Here is a 27,291-nt window from a genome sequence, read left to right as displayed (position 1 = left end):
TTTCGAGGTGTCTGACCTCATCATTGCCATTCCTGCCCGTGTCTCGAAGTTGATCCCAATACACTGAAGGTGCCACCCTCCCTCTGGGAATGTGCTGGCTCCTCTGCCGGGAACACCCTGACCTCACTTGGAGGCCGATTCATTTTCACTCATCTGTTAGGTGTCAGCTCTCTCAGGAAGCCTTCTGTGACTCCCACACCTGGGCCAGGCTCCCCATTCCTGTCTTTGCTCCTGCCGTATCCTGTGCGCCCTCTGTCATGGACCTTTCTCTGCTGCTCACTATTCTGTCCTCCTTGTCCGCGTTTGAGCTCCACGAGCAGAGCCTGGCCCATTCACTGGGGAAGCATCACGGGGAAGCCGTGGGGAGAAGCATGGGCTCAGAGTCAGACAGACCCGAGGTTGACAGTGGCCTTTCTACTCAGGGGCTGTATGACTGCAAGCAAGTCAATTAACCTTTAGGAACCTGGTTTTCTCCATTTGTAAGTTGGGGATAATATCAACCTTATGCATAAAGTGCTTAGCATAGCATCTGGCACACGGCACGTGTTGCTAAATGTTTGTTAGATGACTGACTGAAATACCACAAGTTTGGACTGGCCACAGATCAGAACACACGAGCCCACACGAGGGCTGGGAATCTGAAGGATCTTGCCTGAGAAAATGCTCTTGGGTTTTGTTTCTCAGGCAGCGCACATCTGGAAGAGTTGCTCTGGGTTTGAGCTGAGGTCTCCAATATGGCGACCGCTTATCCAGGTTTGCCATGCCAGCCCTGTTCCAGGTGGCAAGAGTCCTGGGACCTGTGCTGGGCTGTAGAGTTTCTGCTTGTGGCCTCTGGTGAGGGTCTGAGTTGTCCAGAGTGTATTCCGGCAGCAGAACAAGGCTGCGAAGTGTTCCTATGGCACAAGGAGCGGCATCCATCACTGAAAAGACTCCCTGCTACGTGTGGGGACAAGCAGTGGTTCTCTGTAGGGCAGCATCTTCATCCTTGGGAACTGTATGTGGGTGTCTGCGGTTGTCACCATACCGGGGCAGGAATATTACTGAGATGCTAATACCCTGCAATGCTCCAGACAGACCCGTACCATGAAAATTGCTCTGCTGAAAAAGACGAGAGTCTCCCTGTTGAGAAATGCTAAGTGAAACTTATATTGAGAAACATTGAGAAACTGAAATTAGCCCTTACACATACGTTAGCTGTAATTTTACTGACAGCCCTGTAGAGTAGGCATTATTATTGCCATTTTCAAGATTGGATTAGGGGTATGGGGTCCTTTTCATAGCCAGGTAAATGCAGATAGCAAGGAGATTACATAGCAATTCTTGGCACCCCAAGGGAAATGGAGGAGGAATTTTATCCTTTATTTTCAGGGCTAGACTGTGTTAAACAATTATAATAATAAAGAGCAGCAAGAAACCTTTAGTAAGGGAAGCCAGGCCTCTATTTCCCACGAAGTTTCATGTAGTGTATTCTAAATTACATTTGGAAATACAATAAAATTATAGACTCTATGTTCTCATCAAGGTCATAACTCAGAAGTCCAGGAAAGACAAGTAAGGAGAACAAATTATGTTTTTCCAATGTATCTGTCACCCTCCAAGGATAAATAACACATTTGGGTAACATGAAATAAGACTTGGCTTCTACAAAGGGACACCAAAAAGGAATTTCTTTTTTTTCCTCCTCCTATAATTTATCATATTAAACCTCAGTTGTAATAATAAAAGCCACTTATATTATCTAGTAAGATAGATTTAGCTGTCCTTGGACCCTGGTGTCCAGGTCAGGACTTCTAGTGAAAAAGTGTTCTACTTGGACTGGCTTGTAAGAGTTATGATGGGTGTAAAAGCAAAGAGCAGGGTGATGATTCAGACAAAGGGATTTTCTTCTTTTTTGGAGCTCTTTCCATGAGAAAAATTGCCCTATCACAACCTGGAAAACTGGCATCGGCCTATTTGGAGCTGTAGAGGTTGGAAGGCACCACCGCCTGGCTGGCCACCAGGGGGCTCTCTTGCCCCGCAACTGGAGCACAAGTGAACACTATGAGCCAGATGTCCAAGGGCACAGGGTGAACCTCAACGCAAGGGCAACATTGGCAGTACTTTGCAGTTGGGTGAGATCTTAACACAATCCTTAACAGGAACAGAAGTCACAGGTGGATAATACTTCAGCCTGAATCAGGGCATTAAGAAAAGTATCCAATTTAGTATCAAGTTTCTCTCCTCTTTCATTGATGAACACTGAATGGCACAGAAGAGAAAATATGCAAGTCCATTTGGCCTTTAACAAATCTGAATTTGCTAAACCATTCAACAAAGAGTGAATGGTTTGTAAACTAGAAGGTTCCCCGTTTCTCAGGAGGTGTGTCCTTACCACATTTACGTGTGACATAATCTGCAACACGATCTATATAGAATATGGGTAAGCAACTCAACTTCTGTGTTAAATGGCCAGCCCTCTGCACTCACTGCTTTACCTGACCACGGACATTCTGAGGTCACAGGAGCCATGTGACTTCATCTAACAGGGACTTTTGACACTCAAACCCTTCATGATGTAGCAGCTGCCATTAATGAATGTCTATTAAGTGTCCAGCTAGTTTATTGGGAACAATAAAAAAGATCTTCCCCCCACTTCTCTTTCTCTTTTAGAACAGAAAGTAGAGTGTTAGAGCAGGAAAATGAACCAGCAGGCGGTATTGATAATAAGTGTTACCATTTAGTGAACATTTAGTATTTTCAGAGCACAGTGCAACATTCTTCATATCCACTCTCTTATTTAAATCACAAAACAAACTTCCTGACATGGGTATTATCCTGCTATTATGTATGAGAAAATAAAGGCTCTAAAGAGTTAATGTAAACAAAATCTCAGAGTAAGCTATACAAGTAGGGTTTGAATCCAGGTGTAACTCCAAAGCTAGGGACATGAGCACTGTGCCATTCTGCATGGTTTTCTCCTCATGTTGGGCGAGGATCCCTTGCTATCCAAGGCAGTCCTGTATTTCTGAGAACATTGTGAGCCCTGCCATGGAAACCCATTTCATCATCTGTAAAATAGGGACAGAAAGACCCTTTTTTTGTGGGCCTTTTGCAAGGATTGGAGTTTATGGTGTAGTATGTCTATACAGTTCCTGGCACCTACTAAGTCCTCAATAAATGTATGCTACAACTCTTACTACTAAAATTTCAACCTGCTACTTCACACTGTATGGCCTTGTGGTTTGAAAGAATTAAGGCATCCCCAAAAAACTACTTTGGCCACGAGAAAAGTATTTTTGAATTGGGGAATCAAGGACCTATCTTTGCACAAAACACAGGGATCCAATATAGAAGGACATTTCTTCCATCTCTATATTTCCCCTTAGTGCTCCTGGATCCACATGAGAAATGAGATCTTTGGGGACACATGGGTGGCTCAGTCGGTTAAGCATCTGCTTTTAGCTCAGGTCATGATCCCAGGGTCCCAGGATTGAGCCCTGCATTGGGCTTCCTGCTCAGCAGAGAGCCTGCTTCTCCCTCTGCCTGCCGCTTCCCCCCCATACTCTCTCTTACAAATAAATAAACAAAATCTTTTTAAAAAAGAGGTCTTTGTTATAAAAAAAGAAAAAAAAAAAAACTCCCAGAAACGTTCTAATAGCCTTTGAAACCAAAACAAATCCATCCTTCTTAACACATAAAAAAATTCATTTCTTATAATCACTAATTCCACGTTCTATTTAGCTGGCTGTGGGGCAAGGAGCAGGGCTGCTTTAGAGGGGGATTTGCAGGGGGTGTGGCGTGAAGGGCCTGTGGCCACGCCCCAGGAGCGTGGGGCTTGACGCGGGCGGAGCACCGCTCTCCGGCTCACCGTAGGTGAAGTAGGCCACTTCCGGCGGAAGCGAGACGTTGTGAAGCGAGTCGTCCTGCACGTGCTGGTCCACGTACAGCTGGGCCTCGCTGGCTTTCAGGAAGGCCATGAACCTGGCGGTGAAGGAGGCCACGAAGATGGACAACATCCCGAAGTCCAGCAGGTTCCACAGGTGCAGCACGTACTCCCGCGGCCCCTCCTCCCAGATTTCCTTGCATTCGGACCAAATCATTCCTGCGGGAGAGTGAGAAGGTTAGGCTCGTTTTTTCAGTTCCGTTGGCATTTGTCCACAGCGGGGCACGGAGGGAACCAGGGTACGAATGTAAATGTGAGCTCTTGAGAGCTGAGAACGTTTGTAGCCAGTAGCAAATGGAAACGTGTCTTCTTTAAAAGCAGATTTAGAAATCTGAGGACCCGTCACCTGCCCCTGTGCTTGCAGATAAACCATCTCCAGAAGTGAGGAGAGAGTTCTCATCTTCATAGATTCTTGGAGGTAATATAGGAAAAATAGAATGTCCAACATTTGTGCGTTTTAAGAACTGAGAGGTCTTAAGGAATCGTCCAGTTCTAAATGAAATGTAAGGAAATTGAGGTCTGGGAATGGGAAAGGGCTTTCTGAGGGTCCCGCATAAGGCCCAAAACCCTGTTCTCCTAACTCCCACATTGGAACGCTTTCTGTATTTCTGTGATTGCTTCAGTGAGCATTAATTTTGGGTGGTTATTTTTTTCTTAATTTTTAAAAATAACTTGCTGGATTTTAAAAACATATCTTAATTGTTACATATTAAATAATGTAGAGGTATGTAAACAAAATGTTGCTAGTTCCACCCCTTGCCTCAGGTACAGGTTGGGTCATGGTCACTTCCCCCTGCACTGTACTCCTTGACCCTAAGATAAAGTCCAGACTGCAGAGCTGGGCTGTTGGAGCTTCCTGTGATCTGTGTCCATATGTCCTGGATTTCAGCAAAGCAGGTCTCCCCAGCTGTCCCCCAACAGTTCCAGCCCAGCCATTTGCTGGTGTTCCCTCTTCTGTCTCCTCCAGACCTCAAACCCAAGCACACTGGCAGATGACCGCATTATAATACAGTGACCTTTGAGGACTTAGCTGTCTACAAAGCCTGGAGTCAAGGATGATACTAGGCGCAGACAAATGGTCATGGGCACGGAGCATGGCTGACTTGTCACAGGCCCGTGTCTGGCCACACTGGATCATCTCTCATCTGCCCAGGGGCAATTTTAATCAGAGTTTTCCCTTTTCTGGTGAAAGTGGTCCATTATATAGGAGGAATTGAAACAAAGTGTTTCTCTAAGGAGAAAAGTTAATTTGAGAGCTTCTGTTTAGAGGAGTCGGCTTTGTTTGATGAAATAGATTCTAGGATCTGCATGTCTGTGTCACATCTGAGGCTGCACAATAGGAAATATACCAAAACATTGCAGGTCTGTTTACAAGACACCCACACTCCCCACCTTGCCTTTTTTTTTTTTCTTTGCAAGCCACCCTTCTCAAGCTTACCCTTTCAAAATTTGTATAGTAATTTAGCGAAGTAATAATTTTCTTAACACTGAAATTACTTTCAATTGTGCCAGTCTGAATAGATATTTTAGGAATGTTTTTAGAGAAACCATTACAGGCTGGAAGAAGTAATGTTTATTGCTCTTGGCTACTCTCAAATTAAAATTCCTGCTCTCTTAGTGGAAGTGCTTTTAGCTGGGCGCTAGGACAGTTGCAGGCTATTACTTAGGGCTGTCACTGGCCTTAATTCCGGAAGCCCTGGGTTCAGGTTCTAGCTTTGGCCACTTACTGGGTATGTGACCTTAGAAAAGTCCCTTGATATTCTTGGAATTTGGGGGTAATTTCAAGCATCAAAAGCTCTATGAATCTGAAATGCAAATTGTTTATAGAAAACTGACTTTTTTGACCAATATAGTAGCTCCTCATTGGGCATTGCGAATCATTTCCTCCATAGTCAAATGCCCTCGTCAGTTTTACTAGATTTAAATATTAAGTCACCCAGGCTAATTTAAATTATTCCAAGGCCATGAGTAAAAGTAGCATGGGCCCAAAGGTTTGAGCAGCAGGAATGCTTAATGAAAAAGAAACGTGGGAAATTAAGTACTTGAGTGAAGTCAGGCCCCTTGCTTCCAAGGTTCGGAGGGTAGTTCAGCATTTTCTATCCAAGCTGAGTGTGACGGTCTCTTGCCCTCAGCTTGTCAATCAGAGGAGTGTTTAGAGCCCAGGGGCTCAGGAGTAAGGATGCTGGGCACTGGAGCCTCCTTCTTGCAAAATCCCCTTCCCTCAGGGATGCCCCTGGAGCCCAGAGAGCAAGGTCACTGATAATTCATGAGGGTGGCTGACAGTGGAACGGGCTGGGAAGCCTGAGGGGAAAGGGGTAGCTTCTTTTGGGCACGTTCTGAATAATGGCCTGCAGGCTGCCGACATGGAGCTTGTCAGTTCAGAAGGTGCTTCACTTCCATCCCTGCTGCCGATGAAGCCTGTGAGACTTAAATACCCACATTCTTAAGGGGTCCTGGCCCCAGGGTGTCCTCTCCTCTGTCCCAGGGTCCTCCGCAGAGTGGACTTCAGAGACCACCTCCTTGGAGGCCTCTTGGTTCTTTCAGGTCAGCTTCCCATTATTGGGCGGAAATGTAGGTGTTCTGTGAACTCACAGGAGGGAGATATGCCCTCAAGCTGTGACAGCCGAATACTTTCTCAGTGGCAGGTCTTTGCAACAAATCTGGGCCTCATACGTATTTGGGATTCAGTTGTTTTCCGGGCAGGAAGATGATATTAAGAGATTTAAAAATTTCTTAACAAAGCTCTGCCTCTTTCTCTAATTTTAATAGCTCACAAATGCTGTGCACCTGGTAGGTGCCAGGCCCCGTGCTACGCACTTGAGCAACAGTGAGCCTTCCTAGTAGCCTGATAGCTGGTTAAACTGTAAATATCTCCACCTTACAGATGAGAAAACGTGTACGTAGTTGGTACACAGGCACTGCAGGACCTTGCTCTCCACGGGGCTGTCATCTGCCATGCTCTCTGCTAGGCACAAGCTTACTCTTATTGGTTAGGAACTTATGCACCCACTTAACAGACATTATTGAGTGCTGACTCAGTGTCAGCCACCATTCTGGGGACACCACAACCAAGATGAAAGCCCTTCCCTAGCAGGCTCCGTCTAGTGCTGGAGACAGATGTATCACAAGCAATAATGAATGCTCCAGGGTGACAGATGCTGTAATGAACATGTCCAGGGATTGTTTGTGGAGACACAGGGATAAGAGCAGTCCGTGCTATAATCACGAGACCCAGCAGAATTCCTGGAACAACTTGTATTTGTTCACCGATGGAGTGAATGCGTGGAGGGGGTGACACTTGGTGTGCGGAACCAGGTATTAGCCAGGTGAGGGAAGAGGGGCTGGCAAAGTGTTCCAGATAGTGGCCGTGGAAGTGTGGGAGGATGGGCTCCTCCATGGTACTTGAAGAGGCTGAGTATGGCTCAAGAGTCAGAACTTGGGGCTGGAGACTGGTAGCAGGGAGGGTTAGTGAAGGCCCAGTAGACCTTCCATCAGGCCATGAGGGGGAGACTGGGCTTCTCTCTGAGCGGCTAGATAATCCCTAAAGGTGATAAGCAGAGCAGATACCTGGTCTCGCTTGTTGGGGGAAACTTTGAAAAGTTGGCTGGAGCCGTCTGCTTGGAAATTGATCTCAATAAATGAGGAAACCATCAAAAGAATTAATTAGGTGAAGAACCCAGCCATAGAATTTTATAAGTTCATTCTTGGCCAGACCTCACTGTATGATCCTGGAGCTAAGACTTAGCACTGCCCTTGGAGAGTTTGTAACCCTAGGTGGGTGGGGTGAGGGAGAGCTTGATCCTCACATTTTACGCACGTGAAAACTGAAATTCAGACAGGCAGGGCCACGAAGGGCAAAGGGACACAGGACTGGGTTTCCTGACACCCAGTCCCAAGCTCTTTTCTGCAGCTGTTTAAGTGTATTTTTCTACTACGTTGGGCATTTACGTCTGCACACCACTTGCAATGCTGGGACGCCTGTTAAAGAAAACACTGCCAAGATCTAAGAGTGGTGCAGAATGCGTCTTCGGACATGAGTCTTTTCCTAGGTGGAGAAATGACATGCGTTGTGGAGAGACTTCCTGCCCTCCAAGCCTGGTGGCTTTCTGGGAACAACTCATGTTGTTACACAGTCCTCTGATGAGTGTCTCTGGGGCCACAATCTCCCATTGAAAAGCCTTATTATAAGCTCTTACAACTACCCCAAAGTTCCTCCTGAAACAGGCAAGAAAGAGGTTCCTTTGGTATGAACTGATCCCGGAGGTTCTCCAGGCTGGACGGAGTGATGGTCCCTGGATCGCCGAGTCCTCCCGAAAGCAGCTCATTTGACAGTGCTACAGAACACACATGTCTACTATTTCTAAATTGAGCTCTCCTTCCTCTCGTACTCTTCTCTTGCTTTCCTTAATACTGTGTCCTGGCTTTTCTTCTATCTCTGGGTGTGTCTTAGCCTCCTTGTGCCTTTCAACCCCTATGTCTTAAATCTCTTGGATTGACAATCTAGGATTTTCCCCCCAAATCCCATTGGTAATCAACTAAAGCATCTGGAGTGAAGGAAGAATGCATTTCTAATTGGGTTTGACTTTTCCACAGAACTGGACAGCATAAGGGGAACAACCTACATGCCTGTTAGGAGGAGAGGCTTGGGGAAGTAAGTTAGACTATTGTCACACAATGTGGCATTGAAAGTGGTCATTGGGAAAAGCACATGGCCAGATGGAGAGAGGGCTACTGAAAGATGAAAAGAGTCAACTGCAAATTTATATTATTGCAGAAATGTTAATATTAACGGAGACAGGAGGAAACAAAGGAAAGCACGTAGTTTGGTCAGAGATGTTAACTGTTAGGAAGAAAGGAGCATGGGGAATAAGGCGGTCAGGGTGGAGGAACTTGCGGCTTTGAATTGGTTGGTTTATAAAGGCCTCGCTTTGAGGAAGATCTTTGAGCAGAGACCTGAGGAGGTGAGGGAGTGAGCCATGCACTGTCTGTGGGAAGAGCTCTTGGGCGGAGGGGACAGCCCCAGCAAAGGTTCCGAGGTAGAAACAGTGTGCAGCAAGGAAGCCAGTGAGGCTGAAACAGAGCGAGTGAGGTGGGAAGTGGTGGGAGATGCAGTCACAGAGATGGGGTGGAGAGGTGGAGGGCGTTGTAGGCCATTATAATGGCATCGGTGTCACTCTGAGGGAGATGGGAAGCTGCTGAAGAGCTTCGAGGCAAAGAGGGACAAAACCCGATTGTATTTTAGATGGATCACTCTAGCTCCTGGGCTGAGAATGTAGTGAGGCCTGGGGTTGGGAAGGACAGAAGCAGGCCACCTGGAGAAGGCCGTTCACTTCTTTGTGGCCACCGTCTTCATCCATGAAAGGAGCAGATTGGACTTGCTAGGGTTGTAAGGTTCTTTTCAGCCCTAGGGCAGCTTCCGGTAGATAGGGAGTAATAGTGTTGGTACAATCGGTCTGTCCACGGTCCTGTGTTTCTGACTATGATCCATTAAGGGGGACAAGACTGTGCTGCTCTGTATCTAGCCGATCAAGGCCTGCCTGGCAGAGTAGAATTCGAAGGCTCTGTCAGTAGGGGCCTCACGCTCCTTCAAGCCTCTCCATGTCTGAGCAGAGTAGATCAGACTGTAGATTTCGGACGTGCCAGTAGTATACACGGTGTTCAAGAGCTTTCCCTAAAAGATTAGTGTTACCTTGTAGTAAGTCAAGAGCTCCAGAATGTATTTGGGGATAAGATAACGTTAGTCTTATTTTATAGCTGCTTCCCCAGTCTCTGGCACAGTGCCTGATATTTAGTATAATGTCTAATAACTAGAAAATATTTATTGAGAAAAGAATTGAGAAAGTAGAAGAAATACCCGAAAACTTCCACATTGCTCCCCCCACTACATCTAGCAAGCCACCTGCTCTGTGGCCTCACCTCCAGCTTCCCTCCCGGTGCAGTGGGTGAGGAGTCCACAGGCCTGCTAAGGCTGGGCCCTCCACTTGTGTCCTGGATCCCATCCCCTCTGGTTACTCAGGAACTTAGCTTCTAGATTCAGTGGTGAGGTCTCAGGCCTCATGTTACCTGATCTGTCGGCATTCGATGTAAGTCATCACTCCCTGGTTCTTGACCCAGTTACTTCGATTGGCTTTAACACCACTCTCTTGGCTCTCCTCTTACCTAATCTTTGCTGGAGACGTCTCATCTTTCCGTCCTTAAGTATCCCTGTGCCTCAGGGCTTGGTCCCAGTTTGACCACATTTGCAGTTGGGGTGATTGCACACTTAATTTACTGTAAGTACACTGACATGCTCATATTTATGCCTTCAGCCCCAGCCTCTCCTTATATACTTATGGACTTCAGACATGTATGTCCAAGTGCTCCTTGACATTTCTGCTTGGATGTCTAATAGGTATCAAACCGAACTCTTGATTTCCTTCTCTCCTTCCTCTCCAAACTGCTCTTCCCCTCGTCTTTCCTGTTGCAGTGAATGACTCTAGTATACCGTTACTTGAGCTAAAACACATGGAATTTTCCTTGACTGCTCTCTTTCTCTCACACCCCACACAAAGTCAAATAGTAAATATTACTGATTTTACAGAACGTAAATCACCATCTACCACCTCCTCAAAACAAACCATTTCTTGTCTGCGTTACTGTAGTGGCTCCTGACTGGTCTCCTTGCTTCTGTTCTTGTTCCAGAATTCTCTGTCCTGTACATAGCAGCCAGCAAATCATTAAAAACTTCAGTCATATGTTGCTTCTGTGCTCAGAACTTTTCCAGGGGTTTCTTGTCACCATCAGAATAAAATCAAAACTGTGTACCATGGCCTGCAAGGCCTCGCGTGATCCAACTCCACCTGTCCCTCTGAGTTCTCTCCTCGTTCTGTTCTCTCCTCATTCACTACACTTCAGCCACACCGGTTTCCCTGAATCCAAGCCTTTAACACACAGCGATCCTGCTGTCTGGAATGCTTTTCACCCAGATGTCCACAAAGCTTACTTCCTCTCTTCCTTCAGGTCTCTGTTCAGATTTCACCTGTCAGAGTAGGGAGATGGGAGTGCATGTTCCTCCTGCTCAACTCCTCTGAGAAGGTAAACTTTGACCGGAGACCTGAAGGAAGAGCAGGTCGTTGTCCAGCTAGTCTCCTCAATCAGAGAAATTCGAGTACTGACTAGAAATTTGAAGGTACGAAGAAATTATAAATTTTCTTTTATGTTTGTGGTTCTGTTTTAGAAAAGGAGTTCTGGTTTCTGTTACCAGCCATGATGGATAAGAAACCAAGAAAGAGAAAAAGAAAAAAAAAGAAACCGTCCTCAGACATTGAGAAGAGAGATTCCTTCAGTAAAGGGACACCAGCACGGTAAGCCACTTGAACACCATGTCTTTCTTTATGGAGGCACACTCCACTGTGCAGTGCACGGAGAGGAATCCCAGAGGCATGAAAGGCAGTCCCACAGGGTTGAAGAGACAGAGAGTTCAGGAAGGCAGAGATGATTAGAGGTTGTGTGGCAGAGTTTCAGAGAGAAGGGTACTATGCATACCAAAACACAAAACCACAGATGAAGTCCAGAAAATTATGTGGGGGTCCTTTTGAACATTTCTAAATTAGAGGTGCCCATAGTAAAACTGCGCAGACAGCAGCCAAAGAGCTGTAAGCTGAATAGCTTCCAGAGCTCACCCCCAGTGGAGAGACGTTTGAGCTTACAGCATCCAGAGTTGAAGTTCTTTTCTGATTATCCACGGCATTTAGTAGAGACCGTAGATGGATGTCTCTGTAGTACAAGGATAAACAATCCTTATGGTTAAATTTCTCCAGATACACTCTAAGGAAGCTTGAAAAGCCCTGAACTCATCTGCAGGTAATTTAACGGCTTGTCAGAATAAAGCCAAATACTCTTTCAAGGAAGACAACAAAATCTGGATGCTCAGCAGCGTAACATACGAAGTGCCCATCGTTCAATCAGAAATTGCTAACAAACCAAGATGCAGGAAAATGTGATCCATGTCAGGAGAAAGATTAGGTAGAAGGAAGTAACCCAGAAATGACAGAGATGATGGAATTAGGAGTTAAGGATTTTTTAACAGTTACTTTAAGCATGCACAGTATGTTCAAGGATTTAAAGGAAAATGCAAGCATCATGAAAAAGGAAATGAAAGATAAAAAGAGAGCCAAATGGAATTTCAAGCATTGAAAAATATAATATCTGAAAGGAAAAATTCATTGGTTGGGGATTAAAATCGTAGACAGTGCAGAAAAATTATCCGTGAACTTAAAGCACAGAGAGAAAAAAAGATTGAAGAAAAGAAAAATGATTTATCTTTTAGTAGATACACATAAAAATGCTTATGGATGAAATGTGATATCTGAGATTTGCTTCAGAATCCCACAGCGTTGGGGAAAGGGAACTAGGGAAGGCATAGAAGAAACAAAGATTAGCCATGACTTGCTAATTGTTGAACATGAGAGATTGGTCCATGGGGTGTACTATACTCTTATCTTGATTTTTGCATATTCTCGAAATTATTCATAATAAAAAGTTAGAAAAAGTTATCTAAATAAGGAAAATTAGTTAGAATCTTTCTTCCACCTGAAATATAATAGGAAACAGGTCAATGAGAAATAAGTCCTCCCTTCCCCAGTACTTTTCATGTGACAGTCTTAAAAACTCAGCTCTGCTTTGCTGGGCAGGCCCTGGGACCAGGCTCTAAAAGTTGGGTCCTCCGTAGCTGGAGAGAAGTGCCTCCTCCTGGGACAGTGCTCTGACATCCAGGAAGAGAAATACGGGTCAGGAGGAGGTCCTGCTTCAGTAGGAGCCAGGAACCTGTGTTCGCTCTACCACTGAAGGACAGGTGTGGGTGCACTCACCACAGCCTACTCCGTGGGGGCCGGGTGGGGAAACGTGGGTGAGTGGTTGGGGCCATAAATACTCTTTGAGCTTTTACCCATAAACCCAACATGTGAGTTATGGGTTTCTGTTTTTTGTTTTTTTTTATTTTTTCATCTGTGTCTTAGTTTGGGCTGCTGTAATGAAATACCACAGGCCGAGTGGCTTGTAAACAAGAGAAATTTCTTTCTCACAGTTCTGGAGGTTGGAAGTCTGATATCAGGATGCCATTATGTTTGGACTCTGGTGAGAGCCCTCTTCCGGGTTACAGACTGCTTGTTGTACCCTCACATGGCAGGGAGAGAGTGAGAGAGCCCCGAGGCTCTTTTATAAGGGCACGAATCCCGTCCATGAGCGTTCTGTCCTCATGACCTAATCCCTTCCCAGACGCCCCAACTCCTAACCCTGTCACAGCGGGGTTAGCGTTTTCTCAGATGGATTTGGGGCTGTAAAACATTCCATCCCCTGCAGTGTTAAAGTGTTTAGTTTATCTGTGACGGTGGAAGGGCGCATAGGGAGGATTAGGGTAGACCCTGAACTGTGGAAGTCAGGCCACAGAACTCACTCTGCCACCGGCTTTAACGTCTCTTTACAACTTTAGTGCCAGGGACTCTACAAGTGAGCCTCTGGTTAGAGACTGGCTGGTTGATGAAAAGCCCGTGGGAAGCATGGTGTGCTCTCCTGCTTCTTTCCTTTGGATCAGACCATTCTTCTCATCTCCCTCTTCCTATTTAGAGACCTGGCTCAGAGACCATAGCTTGGACATCATAGGCTGTTCTCATGTGGTTCAGCTGCTGGGGCTCTCTTAGGCTCTCTCGTTTAACCACAGCAGGCGCTGTGTTGGGCCGTTTTCAAGTACTTGTTCTTTTGTGATTTTGTTGATTAAGGGCACAGATCCTTTGACCCTGTGTACATTTTGACTCAATGTTTGTTAACATGAACACAGTGGAAATGATACCATTATTGAATGTTTGTGAAGAAAGCGAATTCTGGGGTGTATACCGTTAGGGTGGTTTAATTAATGGGGTACGTCTTGATATTCCAGAGTTAAAAATTTTCAGTTCTCTTTTCAGTTTTGTTTTGTTCAAAACATTCTCAACAAATTCATATCTTTTGGCTGTAAATATTATAATCTATTGATCAGGTTTTAGTAATGTGCAATGTCACCGATGATAAATTTTACAGTTTTTCCTTTTTTCCCACCAAGTCTGATTTTTTTTTTTTAAAGATTTTATTTATTTATTTGACAGAGATAGAGACAGCCAGCGAGAGAGGGAACACAAGCAGGGGGAGTGGGAGAGGAAGAAGCAGGCTCATAGCGGAGGAGCCCGATGTGGGGCTCGATCCCATAACGCCGGGATCACGCCCTGAGCCGAAGGCAGACGCTTAACCGCTGTGCCACCCAGGCGCCCCTGATTTTTTTTTTTTATGAAGTAGTTTTTTAGTTTTTAGTATTAGAAAAACCTATCCCATTTTGCCTATACAGTTTTAGCTTTTATCATTTTGGTTTAGCTTGTTTGTTCCTCTTAATAATAGTTCTTACGAAGTGGGTAAAAGAGAGATGGTCTTTCTTAGCTAGTCATTGGGGAAATTGGGAAAATTTCCTTGGCACTTCTAGTGGCAGACCTTGGCAGCACAAAGCATCTCCGCAAGGAGCAATGTCACAGCTTCATGATGTTCATTAATGCAAATAATGAGAAAGTGTAACTCCCCTAACTTTTTAGACTTATATTTATCATCTGCATTCTATTGTACATTAGTATTCAGTGATAAAAATTATCATTTAAGTTATGCAATTTTATACTCTTTTCTGAATCAGACCTTGATATCCTAAGGCTTCTGGTAGACTGTAGTTAAATGATCAAAATACGTTTTCTCATGCAAGGCTACTTTACGAGCATTTTCAATACACGTGTAATGAAAAGCATGTAGCAAATTTCCTCCAAACATCTCCTTCCAAAATTGGGATTCCTGTTACAGGCCTGTGCATCTGATACACCAGCTTGTATAGCCGTTGACTCTGGCTTCTTTGTTGGTCATCTGCTCACAATTTTGACTGCCAGAGTGCGCTCAAGAGGAAAGACAGAGGTTCAGAAGTTGGAGTTTAATAATGTCCTATTATTAGTAGAGGAGGAGAGAATAAATGACAGAGTGACTGCTTACCTAAGACCCACTTCATGATGAGCATTTCTGTCCAGGAGAATTGTGTGGTTTTCACTCTGAAGATCTGTTTCGGGTAGTCTGTGAAGGTTTCGTTGGGCAGGTTTTTAACGCCTTCAAAGCGGTCTGATGCATTCACAACTAATAATCCCAAAAAGATTGTAAAAGAAACTGCATGGGCTACAAATTTCATGAAGGGGCTCCTCAGAGTTCTTCCTAGCTGGAAACAAAATATGTACAAGACATATTAAACTGGCATCTGTAGGTGGGTGCAGGTCTCTCTTTAAAATGCTTTTGCCAAACTATAACCAGAGAATCCTCCATCATGGACAGAAGCTGCTAACTGAACCCAGACAGCCTTTTCTCTTGCACTTTTATGTGAGGTGCTGCCTAACCAAATATATTTTCTATTGAATTCAGTTTTTTCCTATTTAGGAGATTTAGTGGGAGTGGTTTAAATAGGCGTACAACACACTGATGTATCATTGTGTCGTAATCTGCCCGGCTTTTCCCAACCATGTAGATATGCGTCTTACGACATTCACATCTGGAAAAAAAATAAGCTATCTCAGTAGAGTTAGAATTTAAAGAAACACATGTTGGATATGCTCTGTTGCTCATTGGTCCATTTTCCTGAGTTTTGTTTTTTTATGATTTGTTTTCAGTATTTCTTGTATGTTGGTAATTTACTTAAAGCTCTACACTTCTCTCTGCTTTAGCCATATTCCAAGAAATTTTGACAGCTAGTATGTTCATCGATATTCAGGTATCAATATTTTACAGTTTCCCTTTGGATTTCATTTTTAAATCACAGGTTAATTTCCAGACGTAGAGGACTTTTTCCTCATACATTAAAAAAATTGTCTTTTTATTGCCATGCGTGTGGAGATCATAGAGTCTGATACTACTCTGAACTCCCTGAGGTTTCCCTTGTGGCTCTTGTGCACAATTGAGTTGTGCGGTTGTTTCATGTGAGCCTGAAATGATCCAGAAGATGCCCCTTTAGGGAGCAAGTATTGGCCACATCTTCTCTGGCCCTGGCGTGCCACCCAAGGGCTACTTTGGTCTTTGAGGACTGAACTGTGGGCCGCCGGGTGAGTCTGCCGACCCCTGTTAATGAACTCGTGTGGGTCCCTTCTAGGTCACTGCTATCACTTGCACCTAAGCACCAATCTTGCCCCTCACCCTGGTACACTAATCAGACGAGAGCAGAGAGGGAAACTTTCTGAAGCCCAGTTCCTTCTCTAGAGCAGATGTTCACCTGTAGCCACTGTCTGGTTAATTGATGTTCACATTCAGCCCCGTTCAGGAGTCCTAGAGTGAGATGTCACCCGGGAGATAGAGTATTGGTTCAGCAGATGATCAATTACAGGGGTTTTTGCAGGTAAAATTTCCCCAATTATGACTGTGTTCAACATAACATTTCTAAGTCAGATGGCTTGATAATGTTCTTTTGATATGCTTCAGCATGGTAATCATCTACTTTAATTGTTCTGGTTATTAGTGTAACATGATTTACTATGGTTCGAATGCCATAGAACCTATCTATTGAAATAAAAAAAAGTGATAGTTGTAATTTTTTAAAAACACCCAGCATCTCAGGTTCAGACATTGGGAATCTGTACTATGCTGGAAAAAACTTTTTTTCAGTTCATTTGCATTGTCAAATGTCCTATGGCACTAAATCTAGTGCCCGAAAACCTGAAATTCTCGTTACCTGGAAACCATAAAACTTACAGACATTTTATAAATGGCCCTTCTTTGTAATGTTTAGCTTCATTATTTACAAAATTGGACTGCAGATTAGTTCTGGCCGTAGGTAGCTACATTAAATTCAGAATGCACAAGTTAAATGTAGGGACAAATAAAACATCTCACATAAATTCAGTAAGAAAAGTGAATTCAACCATGTCTCATTTTGATTTATGTATCAAATAGCTAGTTTGAATTTTTCAGCATTTTAGTTGACCCTGTTCGAATCTTGAAGCCCTATTTCCGAACCAGGATGCTGGTGTACCCAGGAGACATCCTTAAGTAGTCCCTGCTTCCTTTCTCGTCACCACGTCCTAGTTGGGGAGTAGTGAGAGGCAGTGGGAGATGGAACCTGACCACGGGGTGGGGAGATCAGATCTTGTGTGTCCCAGCAGGGTCCCAGAAGTGTCAGAAAAAGCTGGGGACCATGGAGATAGACCTGTATCTTAAGGGACTGATGGTCAGGTTTCCCATCCTTTATCAGTGGGGCTCTACATAGCATCTTCCGGTGACGACCTGGATGAGGATACAGCGACACTGCTCCTTCTTCTCACCCATGGGAGGCACCTGATGAGCCTGAGCTGGCCTTGGGATTCCCCAGAAGATGTGGTTTGAGGCATTTAATGCTCTCTGTGTTACCTCCTTCAGGTTGTTATTGTCTGGCAGAAGAGGAGTCTGTAAAAATTACTGTATCTACTGCAGAACATAAGGCAAAACCCTGATAAGGCCCTGTCGTCCCGTGGAAGGTGACCCTGGGTTCAGTTCCGACTTGAGTTGGGCCATAGGGAGGAAAGCGAGGTTAGGTATAAGTGCGCCTTTCCTCATTTTCTCCTGGGCTTGAAGACTTCTTTTTAATTGGTCAAACTTTGATAAAGGTCATTTGAGATCAAATCATTTCAATGGCTTTCTTTTTCTTTTTTTTTTGTGACTTTTCCTTTTTGTCTCAAAAATAATTTTTGAAACAAATTACGCCTGGGGAAAGCTTCCTCCTTTTACAAGGCCACCAGGTGAGGTAAAAGAAGGGAGAAAAGTCAGCCAATATGTGCCAGCAGCTCTTAGCTAGGGAATCATTAAAGCTGGGTCAAGGAAGAGTGTTCGGTGTAAAAAAAGGACAGTAGAGCTTTGGGAGATGTAGACCTTGGCCTGCTCTGCCGTTTGCTCAGCGGCGCACAACTGGTGAGTCTGAATAACGGGCTAAAGCACTTGTGTCATTACTTGGACCTTGTGAGCGGAGAACTGATAGCAGGAAATGCAGGCTTGTAGTATCTCAACGTCTGGCTCACCCCAGACCTCCTGGGTACCATTCTTCATCTCTGGGAAATATATGAGAGCGACTGAGTAGTGCTCTTGAATTAATAGCAAACAGACGGCATTCATGAGCAATCAGAGGTGGACTTTTACTGGTTAGCACACCTCTGCGTTCCATGCCTCTGGGCTCATAGCCCTGACCACAAGTGTAAGCATCTAAATGGGGACCCGGTGGCCACGTGCCTGTGAGGTAGGTCATATCTGCAGGAGAGCACCCAGAGAGCGTTTCCATCATCTCCCTACAGTCTCGTGTCACCAAATGGCACCCTCACTCACCACCAGGTGCCAGTGGCCTTGAGGAAGGGCTCAGTGTAGAAGTTGGAAAACGGAATGGAGGCAAACTTTGGATCAAGTGCTCCAAGAAGAAACACGCACATCCTCAAGGTCCGAATGATTCTCGGATGTTAGAGATCCTGGTTAAATTAGGGGCAGGTTTCTCCCTATGCTCCCTGTAGAATTCTCATTCAAAATGTCTAACTCAGGGCTCAGGAGGCTTCCTTTTCTGGGTGGGGTAGGAGGATGTTCACTGGGTGTCTCTAAGCTGGGAGTTCTCACATGGCCATGTGAACCCACCCTTTGTCTGTGGGCTGAAGAGGTGCTGAGTGATAGGCTTGAAGGTAGGCTTTCTCAGGAAAGAAGAGGAAAGAATATTGTTTGTCAATCGTGGTTTTGACTCCTCCCTTCTAGAAAAGTCCTGCCACCTCTAACTTTCTGAACCAAGTCCATTGCAAAGTGAAGTAGTCAGCAGTTAAGATGTTTACGTTTACCGTTGAAGGTTATGATGCTGCTGACGTATTGGAAAGGGTAGAAGGGCGAGGGTGTGTGTGTGCTGTGGTTAAGGTCAGGTCTCTTGAGCCAGAGATCTTAGGTGTAAATCACAGCTCCATAGTTTGCGGCATTTACTTAATCCCTTTGTGTCTTAGTTTCTTCATCTGTAAAATGGGGATAAAATATAACTTGCCACGTAGGGTTGATATAAGAAACGAATAATATGCACAAAATCGAGCAGCTCCTGGCTCACAGGAAGCGCTTACTATGTGGCGCCAGAGAGCCTCGGGCAATTCTCCTAAGGGGAAACTTGAAAGAAACCCAGCTGGCTCTTTTAAAGCTTACAGGCAAGGCTTCAGAAGGCGGGAGCTACACAGAGTCCTAATGCATTTATGCCACGAGCCCTTTGGGGTACTGTCTGTGTGCGACATGATCCTGGGCACTGGAGGGGATAGAATAAATAAGCCGTCAGAGTTGGTCCTTCCTTTCAGAGTTGCTGATTTTCTAGTGGAGAGAGATGCAGGCCGTAACCTGTGCTAGGAAATCGATGGAGAGTTGGGGAGAGAATGTCACAGGGCTCAGACTGGGCTCAGTATGGAAGTGAGCAGCCTTCTGGTACTCTTAACTCCTGTCCCAGCAGGGTGACAGGTGATGGACTCTCCTTTTGGATTTGAGGGCAGACGCTTTTGTAACATAAGAGCAAAATATGCTCTAATTCCTGGCACGATTTCCCCTTCCTGACAATGCTTCAAAAATTACAGCATGATGTTCTTTAATCTAGTGCTCTCTGGTAGAGGCAGATGAGGGGACACAGAGGCCTTTGGAGGCATCATCCTCTCCTGGTTGGCCCTGGACCACATGGTGTGAGGACCCTTGTTTCAAACCACTTCAACTTTGACAAGGCAAAGCAGGGATCTTCAAAGCTGCGGAGTTACTGTACCCCCTCACGAGGTGTTTTGTTCGGCACGGGGCTACGGGTGGGGCGTGGTAGATAACACTTTGGCATTCTCCATTTAAGAGTTACGTGGCATGGGCGCCTGGGTGGCACAGCGGTTAAGCGTCTGCCTTCGGCTCAGGGCGTGATCCCAGCATTCTGGGATCGAGCCCCACGTCAGGCTCCTCCGCTATGAGCCTGCTTCTTCCTCTCCCACTCCCCCTGCTTGTGTTCCCTCTCTCGCTGGCTGTCTCTCTCTCTGTCGTATAAATAAATAAAATCTTTAAAAAAAAAAAAGAGTTACGTGGCAGTATGTGGACTGAGGGCTTGGACCCTGCAAAGGTATCAGGTAGGAGGCTGGAGTTGTTTACAGGCCTCCTTGCTTGAGTCCTGGGACTGAGTTTTAAGGATAATTGAACCATCAAAGTTAACAGGCATGGAGGACATGAGTTTCACCTCTCATACCTTTACAATTAGAACTTGTGTTTTTCCTCAGCACTTCACCATGCTGACTTCCTCCTCGACCCACCTGCTCTAGAGACCCTGTTTGAGCCCGTGAGGACGACTGTTAACTGTTTCAGCTCTCAGATTTTAATGGGCAAGTAACCTAAATTATGAATCAGAATGGAATAACAAAGGATGCAAAACAGGCATTGAGCCATAAAGGGCCTTTGGCATCAGAACCCTTCTTGAGAGGATGAAGAGCTCTGTGGGCAAAGATCTACCTGAGAGCAGCTGTGAGGTCAGAACTCACCAACCTCCCAGTGGGCTGCATGACCTCAACCATGTTGGTGACTAAGATGAGAAATGTTAGAAAAATATCACTGTTCTCTTTATGTTCTCTAAGATCCAGCCAGGCCGGCCGTTGTTATCTTATGTACACATCTATGATGTCATTACCCTCTTCAACCACCCTATTAGTAAGCTGAACTTCCGTTGACATCCTTGACCTTATACTCTCCTTATTTAGCTGTCTTTCTTAGGGACCCTCAGAAACTTAAATAAAAGTAGAATTGACAGCTGTGGGGATTCAATGGGAAAGAAATGATGAGGTCATTTTGGCAGGCCAATCAGGTAATTTCAGTGTCCCTAGTGGTCCCTAAATTAGGACAGCAACTATTCAATAAATGGACCATTAAGTTGGAAACAAACTTCACCATTTGTTAGACATTGATGGACATTAGCTGGTTGATGAGGTTTAGCAGTGACATTTTATGAATGCATTTAGAAAAGAATATCAAGTTCTCATTTCTTGAGGCAGGTGTCATAATGTGGTTAGAATAGGAAGTTGCTGGAATGATACTGGCTTTTTCGTAGATTTATTAGACAGGTATAAAGTGACCCCTTGGCAGGAGGGATGCTAGCATTAACAGATTTCCCTACTGTGCCGCTTTCCTTGGGGGACCTTGTGTCTGGACATCAGGAGCCTTTGGAGAGGGCTGGTTTCTTCACATGGAAGATGTGACCCTCTATAATCCCCTGTAATATAATGTCTTTGCCAAACTTGAAAAGATTTCTTTGTAGTGGTGAAAGGAAAGACTAAAAATATCTTGACTGTTTTATCTGTCTTTTGGCTGCTTCAGAGCAACTTTGACAATTAAAGTTCCCTTCCTTAAGGAGGGAATCTTTCCTCAGAATGAGCAGTGCCACCAAGAATGATTTCATGCCTCAGACTGACTTGTCACTCTGACGTGGACATACCCTTCAATGTGCGGAATTCAGATTTGCGGCCCCGAAAGTGCCCAGAAGGCACAAGTGGCTTAATGGCCAGCTTGTGTTTATCTGTAGTGCTCTTTTTTTAGTCTTACTGGAAGCTCCACAAACACTAAATGTCAATCAGACATGTATCTGAACAGAGAGGAAGTCTCGGCCGTTGGGCTAAATTTTCCTGCAGTCATTTCTTCCAGAATGTTCTAGAAGACTACTCTCATGTGACCCTTATGTTTCATGGTGGCATCAGTCTCCTGGATTTACTGAACCCCAAGAATGTCCAGAACTCCCTCCCCTTCCCTTGCGTACTTTTTTGGAGGGGGGCATCACATCTGCATGATATTGGCCAAGATGATGATTCTTAGACCTACTGAAAATCTAAAAAATTTGGGAATATTATTTCTTCTTGAAGATTTCCCCAGGTGGCCAGGCAGGCAGAGGCAAATCAATTTGCTGGTATTGGCTAGTCCCAGTTTTCTGCTGGCTGTCACATTTGGTTTTAAAAGCAGAAGTGAGGATTGTCAGTGTTTTCTCTACCAAGTGGCTATTATTTTAATGACTGTCCCGACAGTAGTTTAGGGTCCAAGAATATGGAGGTGAGTGTCCCTGTCCATTGAGGCTCTGGATGAAGGCAAGGGTCTAACCTGCAGGGCAGACTAGGTATTTCCAGTGTGAAAACCTCAGCCTAAACCAGTGGCTTAGTCTAACCTAGCTTTAAATCTGATTAGGTTTGTTTTACTCACTGTACTTTTTCCAGCTCATAATGGAAGACAGAAAAAATGGCCTTCATTTGCACGAGTAACATTTGGGGAATTCTGATTTAGAAATCCATGGCATGGTAGAGCATCAAAGAAACAAAATCTTCAGTAGATGTAAGGTTGAACACCACAGATATTCAGTTTGAGGACTTTCTAATACCATTTCACAGAAGACGGAGTCCGAATCCTGACCTGTCTCTATAGCACGTGACTTACTCGAAGGCAGTGAGCTCCTTGCCTGTCTAGTTAGGTGGCCTCAGCAGCAGCCCTCAAGTCTTGGGCCTGTCATCCTGGCATGAGTTCCCTGTTACTGGAGTTGACAAGAGGTTCCATTTTTTGTTCACCACATTAGCTGATCAGATTCCCTGTGGAATCGTTTCTCCATGATTTGGTCCTATAGTTGCTAACTCTTACCTGAAGCTGGAGTGAGTACCTGGCTTTCTGTGGCTGGATCAGATGGCTGGGCTGTAGGGGTGGTGGAGCGGGAGGTGGGGGAAGTTCCATTCCCTCTGTTAGCAGCCGCCACCAGACACTCCCCTTCCCTGTGAGAGAAGAACCCAGCTCTGCACCTTTGCAGCTCTCCTTCTCTTTCCTTTTTGTGACCCAGTTAGCTGCCCGTGTGGGCCAGAGCCTAATCAAGGAAGCTGGGGAAACTGGGACGATGTAGCGATGGGGCTGCAGAGCCCAGCATGAGCTGCATTCGACTCTCAGCCTATTAGTTATTTCTCTTCTCTGAACCTACTGCATAAAGTATATGCGTCATAGTGTAATTGAGGGAGTGAAATGAGATCTTCCATGAAAAGGGCTTAGCCAAAAGAAAGTACTCAATAAATGTTGCCTATTCCTGTGACCATTATTTAGTTATTACTGTGAGTGTAGAGGACGTGTCTAGGACATTGCCTGTCTTCCCTCTCTCTTCCATTATTGGTCAGATTACGCCTCACGTGTTTTAAATGTCCCATATTATCTCCTCTCTGTTTTAAAAAAATGATGGAGAAAAGCCAGGTCTGTGTGGTTTTCTACTTTTGCTAAGTATCTCAAGGCTCTTTTCTTTAAACACGGGAAACTCTCAGCTGTTGCTTAGAGCCAGCGGCCTCTAGGTCATGCTAAGGAGAAAGAAGAAATCACTGCAGATGACATGCACCTTAAGCAGTCTGTACCTTGCTGCACGGAGCAATCCAATAGGCTATGGCGAGAAAAGGGAGGCCTAGGGAGACTCCAAAGACAGCCAGGAATTTCACAGCGATAGACTGTTGACGTAAGCCTGAGAGATTTTCATACCACATGGTAAGCAATTGCTGCTGACAGTTAGGATGAGCAACGAACTGTAAAAACAAAACAAAAATAAAAACAAAACGCAAACAGGAAAATGGCATCGGTAGCACTTGAACAGTATACGGCCTACGAGTAGCTAGGGGCAGAGGTGTTTACCTGGGGCATGGCCGGGGCGTTAGGGCAGAGCAGCGGGCAGGTCCCCGCAGGCCCTTCCCACCTGAGGACGCTGGGTGTCATGGTGCTGAGGTCAGTGGCCTCACAGGACCAGCTGCTTCAGGGCTTGGCGCTTATCTTGGGCAGAGTTCATTTGCGAGGCAGCACGAGTCATGAATGGAGCATGAATGGGGTTTTGGAGTCCCACTTGGGTTTGAAATTTGCTCCTCTGTTTTCTAGCCAGGTGACCTTGGGCCGCTTACCCAACTACTGTGAGCTTCGGTATCTCATTTGCAAACAGCCTATTGTCTTGTAGGATTAAATGAGTTTTTAGAAGCGTTCTGCTCTCTTTTCTTTCACTGGCTAAGGAAAGTGCTTACAGTGTTTCTGGAGGACACCTTAAAACTGAGTATTTCCCCACTGGGCTTTAGTGGTGATGGCTTGGATGCACAGAACCTCTCGTGACCTGCCAGAGCCTGACACGTGGTGGCCCTCGTGCAGCAGCTTCTCATTGCTCTCTCCCTCTCTTCAAACTGCCCTGCCCTAATGCCCGGGTTACAAGACAGACCTCTTAGGCCCTTCGGTATTGTGTGACCTCACCCATTCTGGATATAGCTTGTTGGTCTAGCGTGGAACCCTGACTTAAACTGGCCTATCCTGTTTTATCACCTAGGCTTTTGAGACTGAGAGAGGCTGTTTCTTTATTTACTGGGAGTTAACAAGTGATCTTGAGAGAGGTGGGCAACCATCTTCCGCTGTGTGAACTAAGTGGCAAAATGAGCCAGTTAAAAAGAAAGAAGAATGAAAAAGTGTAGAAAGAGGCTTAGACAGTGTGTGCCCTCTCTTGGGCCCGGCTCCACTCCGCCCACGTGGTACATGAGACAAGCTCTTATTCATATATGGAGTCTTCAAGTTGGCTTGAGCTGCTGCAGCCAAACAGCCCTTTTCTGCAAATATTTGGTGCCATTTGGCCATTTGTTTAGATGAATTTGAGTCCTTGTCAGTGGAAGTGGGTAAGAGGCAATAGTCTTTATGGGAATGAAGTTGACATGTAAGAAAATTTTACTCCTTAGTTTATTTCCCTCCTGTGATAAGAGGAAACTGTTGAATGCTTTTGGTAGCCCTGCTCTTTGGCCCTATTCAGGATAGCCCTGCATCCATCTCCTGGAGCAGACAGCCTGGGCAGTCTTCAAAGGGTCTGACTTTTCATCTGATTACTCTGGAGCATAATATGCCAATTTTCATCCATTTGCCTCGTTGGCATTAAGGGGATATGTGCAGTGATTATGAGGAAATGTAAAAACATTTCCTTTTCATTATAAGAATAGTATAAATGTTTTAAAACCTTCTCAATGCAAATGGCAGCATGTTCTGGGTTCCAGTTTCTGGGAACTCAAGGCAGCAGCCAGGCAACGTGTGAAGACACTGTCAAAGGTTTATTTGGCCACGCGGCAGCCCCCGGTAATACTATTCCTCAAACGTTCATGAAAATGAGGCTTTTGTGGTAGCATTATTGGGCCCATAGCAACCACTGTGATCTTTCCCTCTGAGGATAAGAGCAGTGGATTCTCCACAACCTGGGGTAGAAATCCCCAGGCCAGCAGGTGAGAGGCTTTTCTATGCCGTTCCTGGCTCACAGCAAAGTGGAGCAAGCAACAGAAGCTCATGTGGGTGTTTTAGTAATGGTCAGCTTTCTGGGAGCTGAGGTCCCTCAGAGGGGTGGTGGGTGGGCATGGGGGACAGTCAGTTTTGTTTTCCAACGGCCTGCCTTCTCTGGGTGCTGAAATGGATCTTCTCTGAGGAAACTCACAGTCTGATTAGCAGGTGGGATGTGTGCTCATGAAATCGCGGAAGACCACTTGGCTCTCCCTATGGCTCTCCCTGCACTGTAGCTGCTCTGGAAGGACTCCAGTGCTGCTCCCCTCCGTTGGTCTCTCTGTACCCCGGGAGAGAGTCCATCCGAGCTTTGTCTGCTGCCTCCCGCAGATAAGTCAGCACAACACATTGAGCAGCAGAGCTGGAGGGGAGGAAATGTTGAGACGGAGCACAGTGGGGACCATGCCCAATCTCCCTCGCCTGCCTCAGGGGAAGACAGTGGTCACAACTAAAACAAAGGGGCTCTCTGGAGACTCTGTCTTCTTTTGATTAGACATGTGCTAATTTTTATAGCTGCATTTCTTCCCCCATAATAAAGCAACCTAGCTCCAAACATGATATTAATCTGTGGGCAGACTTTATAATTTATGGCTCCCAGAAAGCTGACGGCAGCTAATAGCTGACGCCCAGATTATTTATCTTTATATGGGCACTTTTCTATGCTTGTGGTAGGCTTTTGAAATTCAGTGTGTAGCAAAGGAATTTTTCCACTGTGCTTTTGAAGCACAGAGAGATATCATCTGTGATCCCAGGAAGATGAGAGTAACATGAGCATGCCACCAGGACACAACAATCAAACCAAAAGGACACTCAGCTAGGGAACAAAGACAGGAAGAATTCCTGCAGGGTGAGGTGGGGGTGGGGAGGTGGGCAGGGGAAGGATTTTCAGAAGTAGGGTCAGAAAGGAACAGACAGAAGAAAAGCCCACAGCTAGAATAGAATGGGAACAAAGAAAATCAGTGTTGTCTTGGGTTTGCTCTCTTTGGCATCTAGCTCACAAAAGGGTGGATGACACTGGGGGCTTTGCCCAGGCCATTCTCACCCCAAACCATTGTGCACATGTGGTACACTTCACAGGAAGAGCTGATGACAACACCTCAGTTTTCCCAGCAGTGTGATTCCCACTCTTCATAGCGGGGAGTTCCTGACGGCCTGGAGCTGCGAATCTGTTACGGTGGGCTTACGGGAAGCCAAGCAGCCTCTTCACAGACAGGAAATCCAGCCACCTGATGGACCGTGCAGAGAACTGGGGCAGGAGGGGGAAGCTGAGAGGAGTAAAGTTGCAGAGATAAGCGGGAGCTCAGAGCCAGGCCCTCTACGTTGGACAAGGAGATTGGCAGGAAAACAGGACCTGAGAGTCGGGAGGAACCAAGGACTTGTGTGGCAGCCGGTTTTTGAGTCCATCTCATGCCAGTTATCCTAGTGGCTCGTTTGACCAGCGCTCATGGTTAGGATCACATTACACCCGAAGCTGCTTTTCTGTTAACATCTCACCCTTTAAGTGCCTTGTTGCTCCTCGTCCCTGGTGACACAGTGAGAATATGATGCTGGCACATGGGAACTCCTGGGCATGGTAGCTCAGTCTTGGCTGTTACTCTGCTTTTATTTGATCCATGGGCTGCTCTTTCCCTCTTAGGGAAGAACCATCACCTCCACTGTTTCCCTGCTTTATATTCATTCATAGGGAAATAGCTGACATTCTAAGAATACATAGTTGCTGAAGAGATAACAGACATTGCTTAACTAACTGTTTTTAGGGCTGTCTCACAGGTTGCTAATGCCTTTGGGCCAGATCCTCCCATCACAACAGTGTCGAAGACTTTCCTGATGGGGGGTGGATAAGGGCATGGACTGGTGCGTAGCTTCCTGGGTTCAGGTCCTGGCCCTGTCACTTCCTGGCCGTACGCTCTCAAGTCATTGACTCTCTCCATGCTTAGCTTCCCTCTTCTAGAAGTGAAGCTAATCATGAGGATTAGGTGTGAAGTGCTCAGAACAGTACATGGCAAATAGTAAGTACTTTATTAGTA

At 45.5% G+C, this 27,291-nt stretch overlaps 1 protein-coding gene and 1 long non-coding RNA gene across 2 annotated transcripts in view; one reads left to right on the top strand and one right to left on the bottom strand.

Annotated features, from left to right (window-relative positions):
• The window catches only part of LOC148110119 (uncharacterized), a 384,230-nt gene that overhangs the window by 38,381 nt on the left and 318,558 nt on the right, over positions 1–27,291 (top strand). Inside the window, exon 4 of the long non-coding RNA XR_015724562.1 lies at positions 11,139–11,265. This is a non-coding gene — a long non-coding RNA (uncharacterized LOC148110119). The remainder of the gene's footprint in view (positions 1–11,138; positions 11,266–27,291) is intronic.
• The window catches only part of TRPC7 (transient receptor potential cation channel subfamily C member 7), a 137,615-nt gene that overhangs the window by 31,207 nt on the left and 79,117 nt on the right, over positions 1–27,291 (bottom strand). Inside the window, exons 3-5 of the mRNA XM_045795027.2 lie at positions 23,341–23,505; positions 14,954–15,170; positions 3,848–4,081 (exon numbers count right to left, since the gene is read on the bottom strand). Of these exons, the coding sequence (XP_045650983.2) occupies positions 3,848–4,081; positions 14,954–15,170; positions 23,341–23,505 (616 nt within the window). The remainder of the gene's footprint in view (positions 1–3,847; positions 4,082–14,953; positions 15,171–23,340; positions 23,506–27,291) is intronic.

Source organism: Ursus americanus, chromosome 5 (genome assembly GCF_024610735.1).
Source record: "Ursus americanus isolate L20-20 chromosome 5, mUrsAme1.1.p, whole genome shotgun sequence".
NCBI classification, from domain to species: Eukaryota; Metazoa; Chordata; class Mammalia; order Carnivora; family Ursidae; genus Ursus; species Ursus americanus.
The sequence above is the reverse complement of the archived record's forward strand: the minus strand, read 5'-3'. Positions and strand labels throughout refer to the sequence as shown.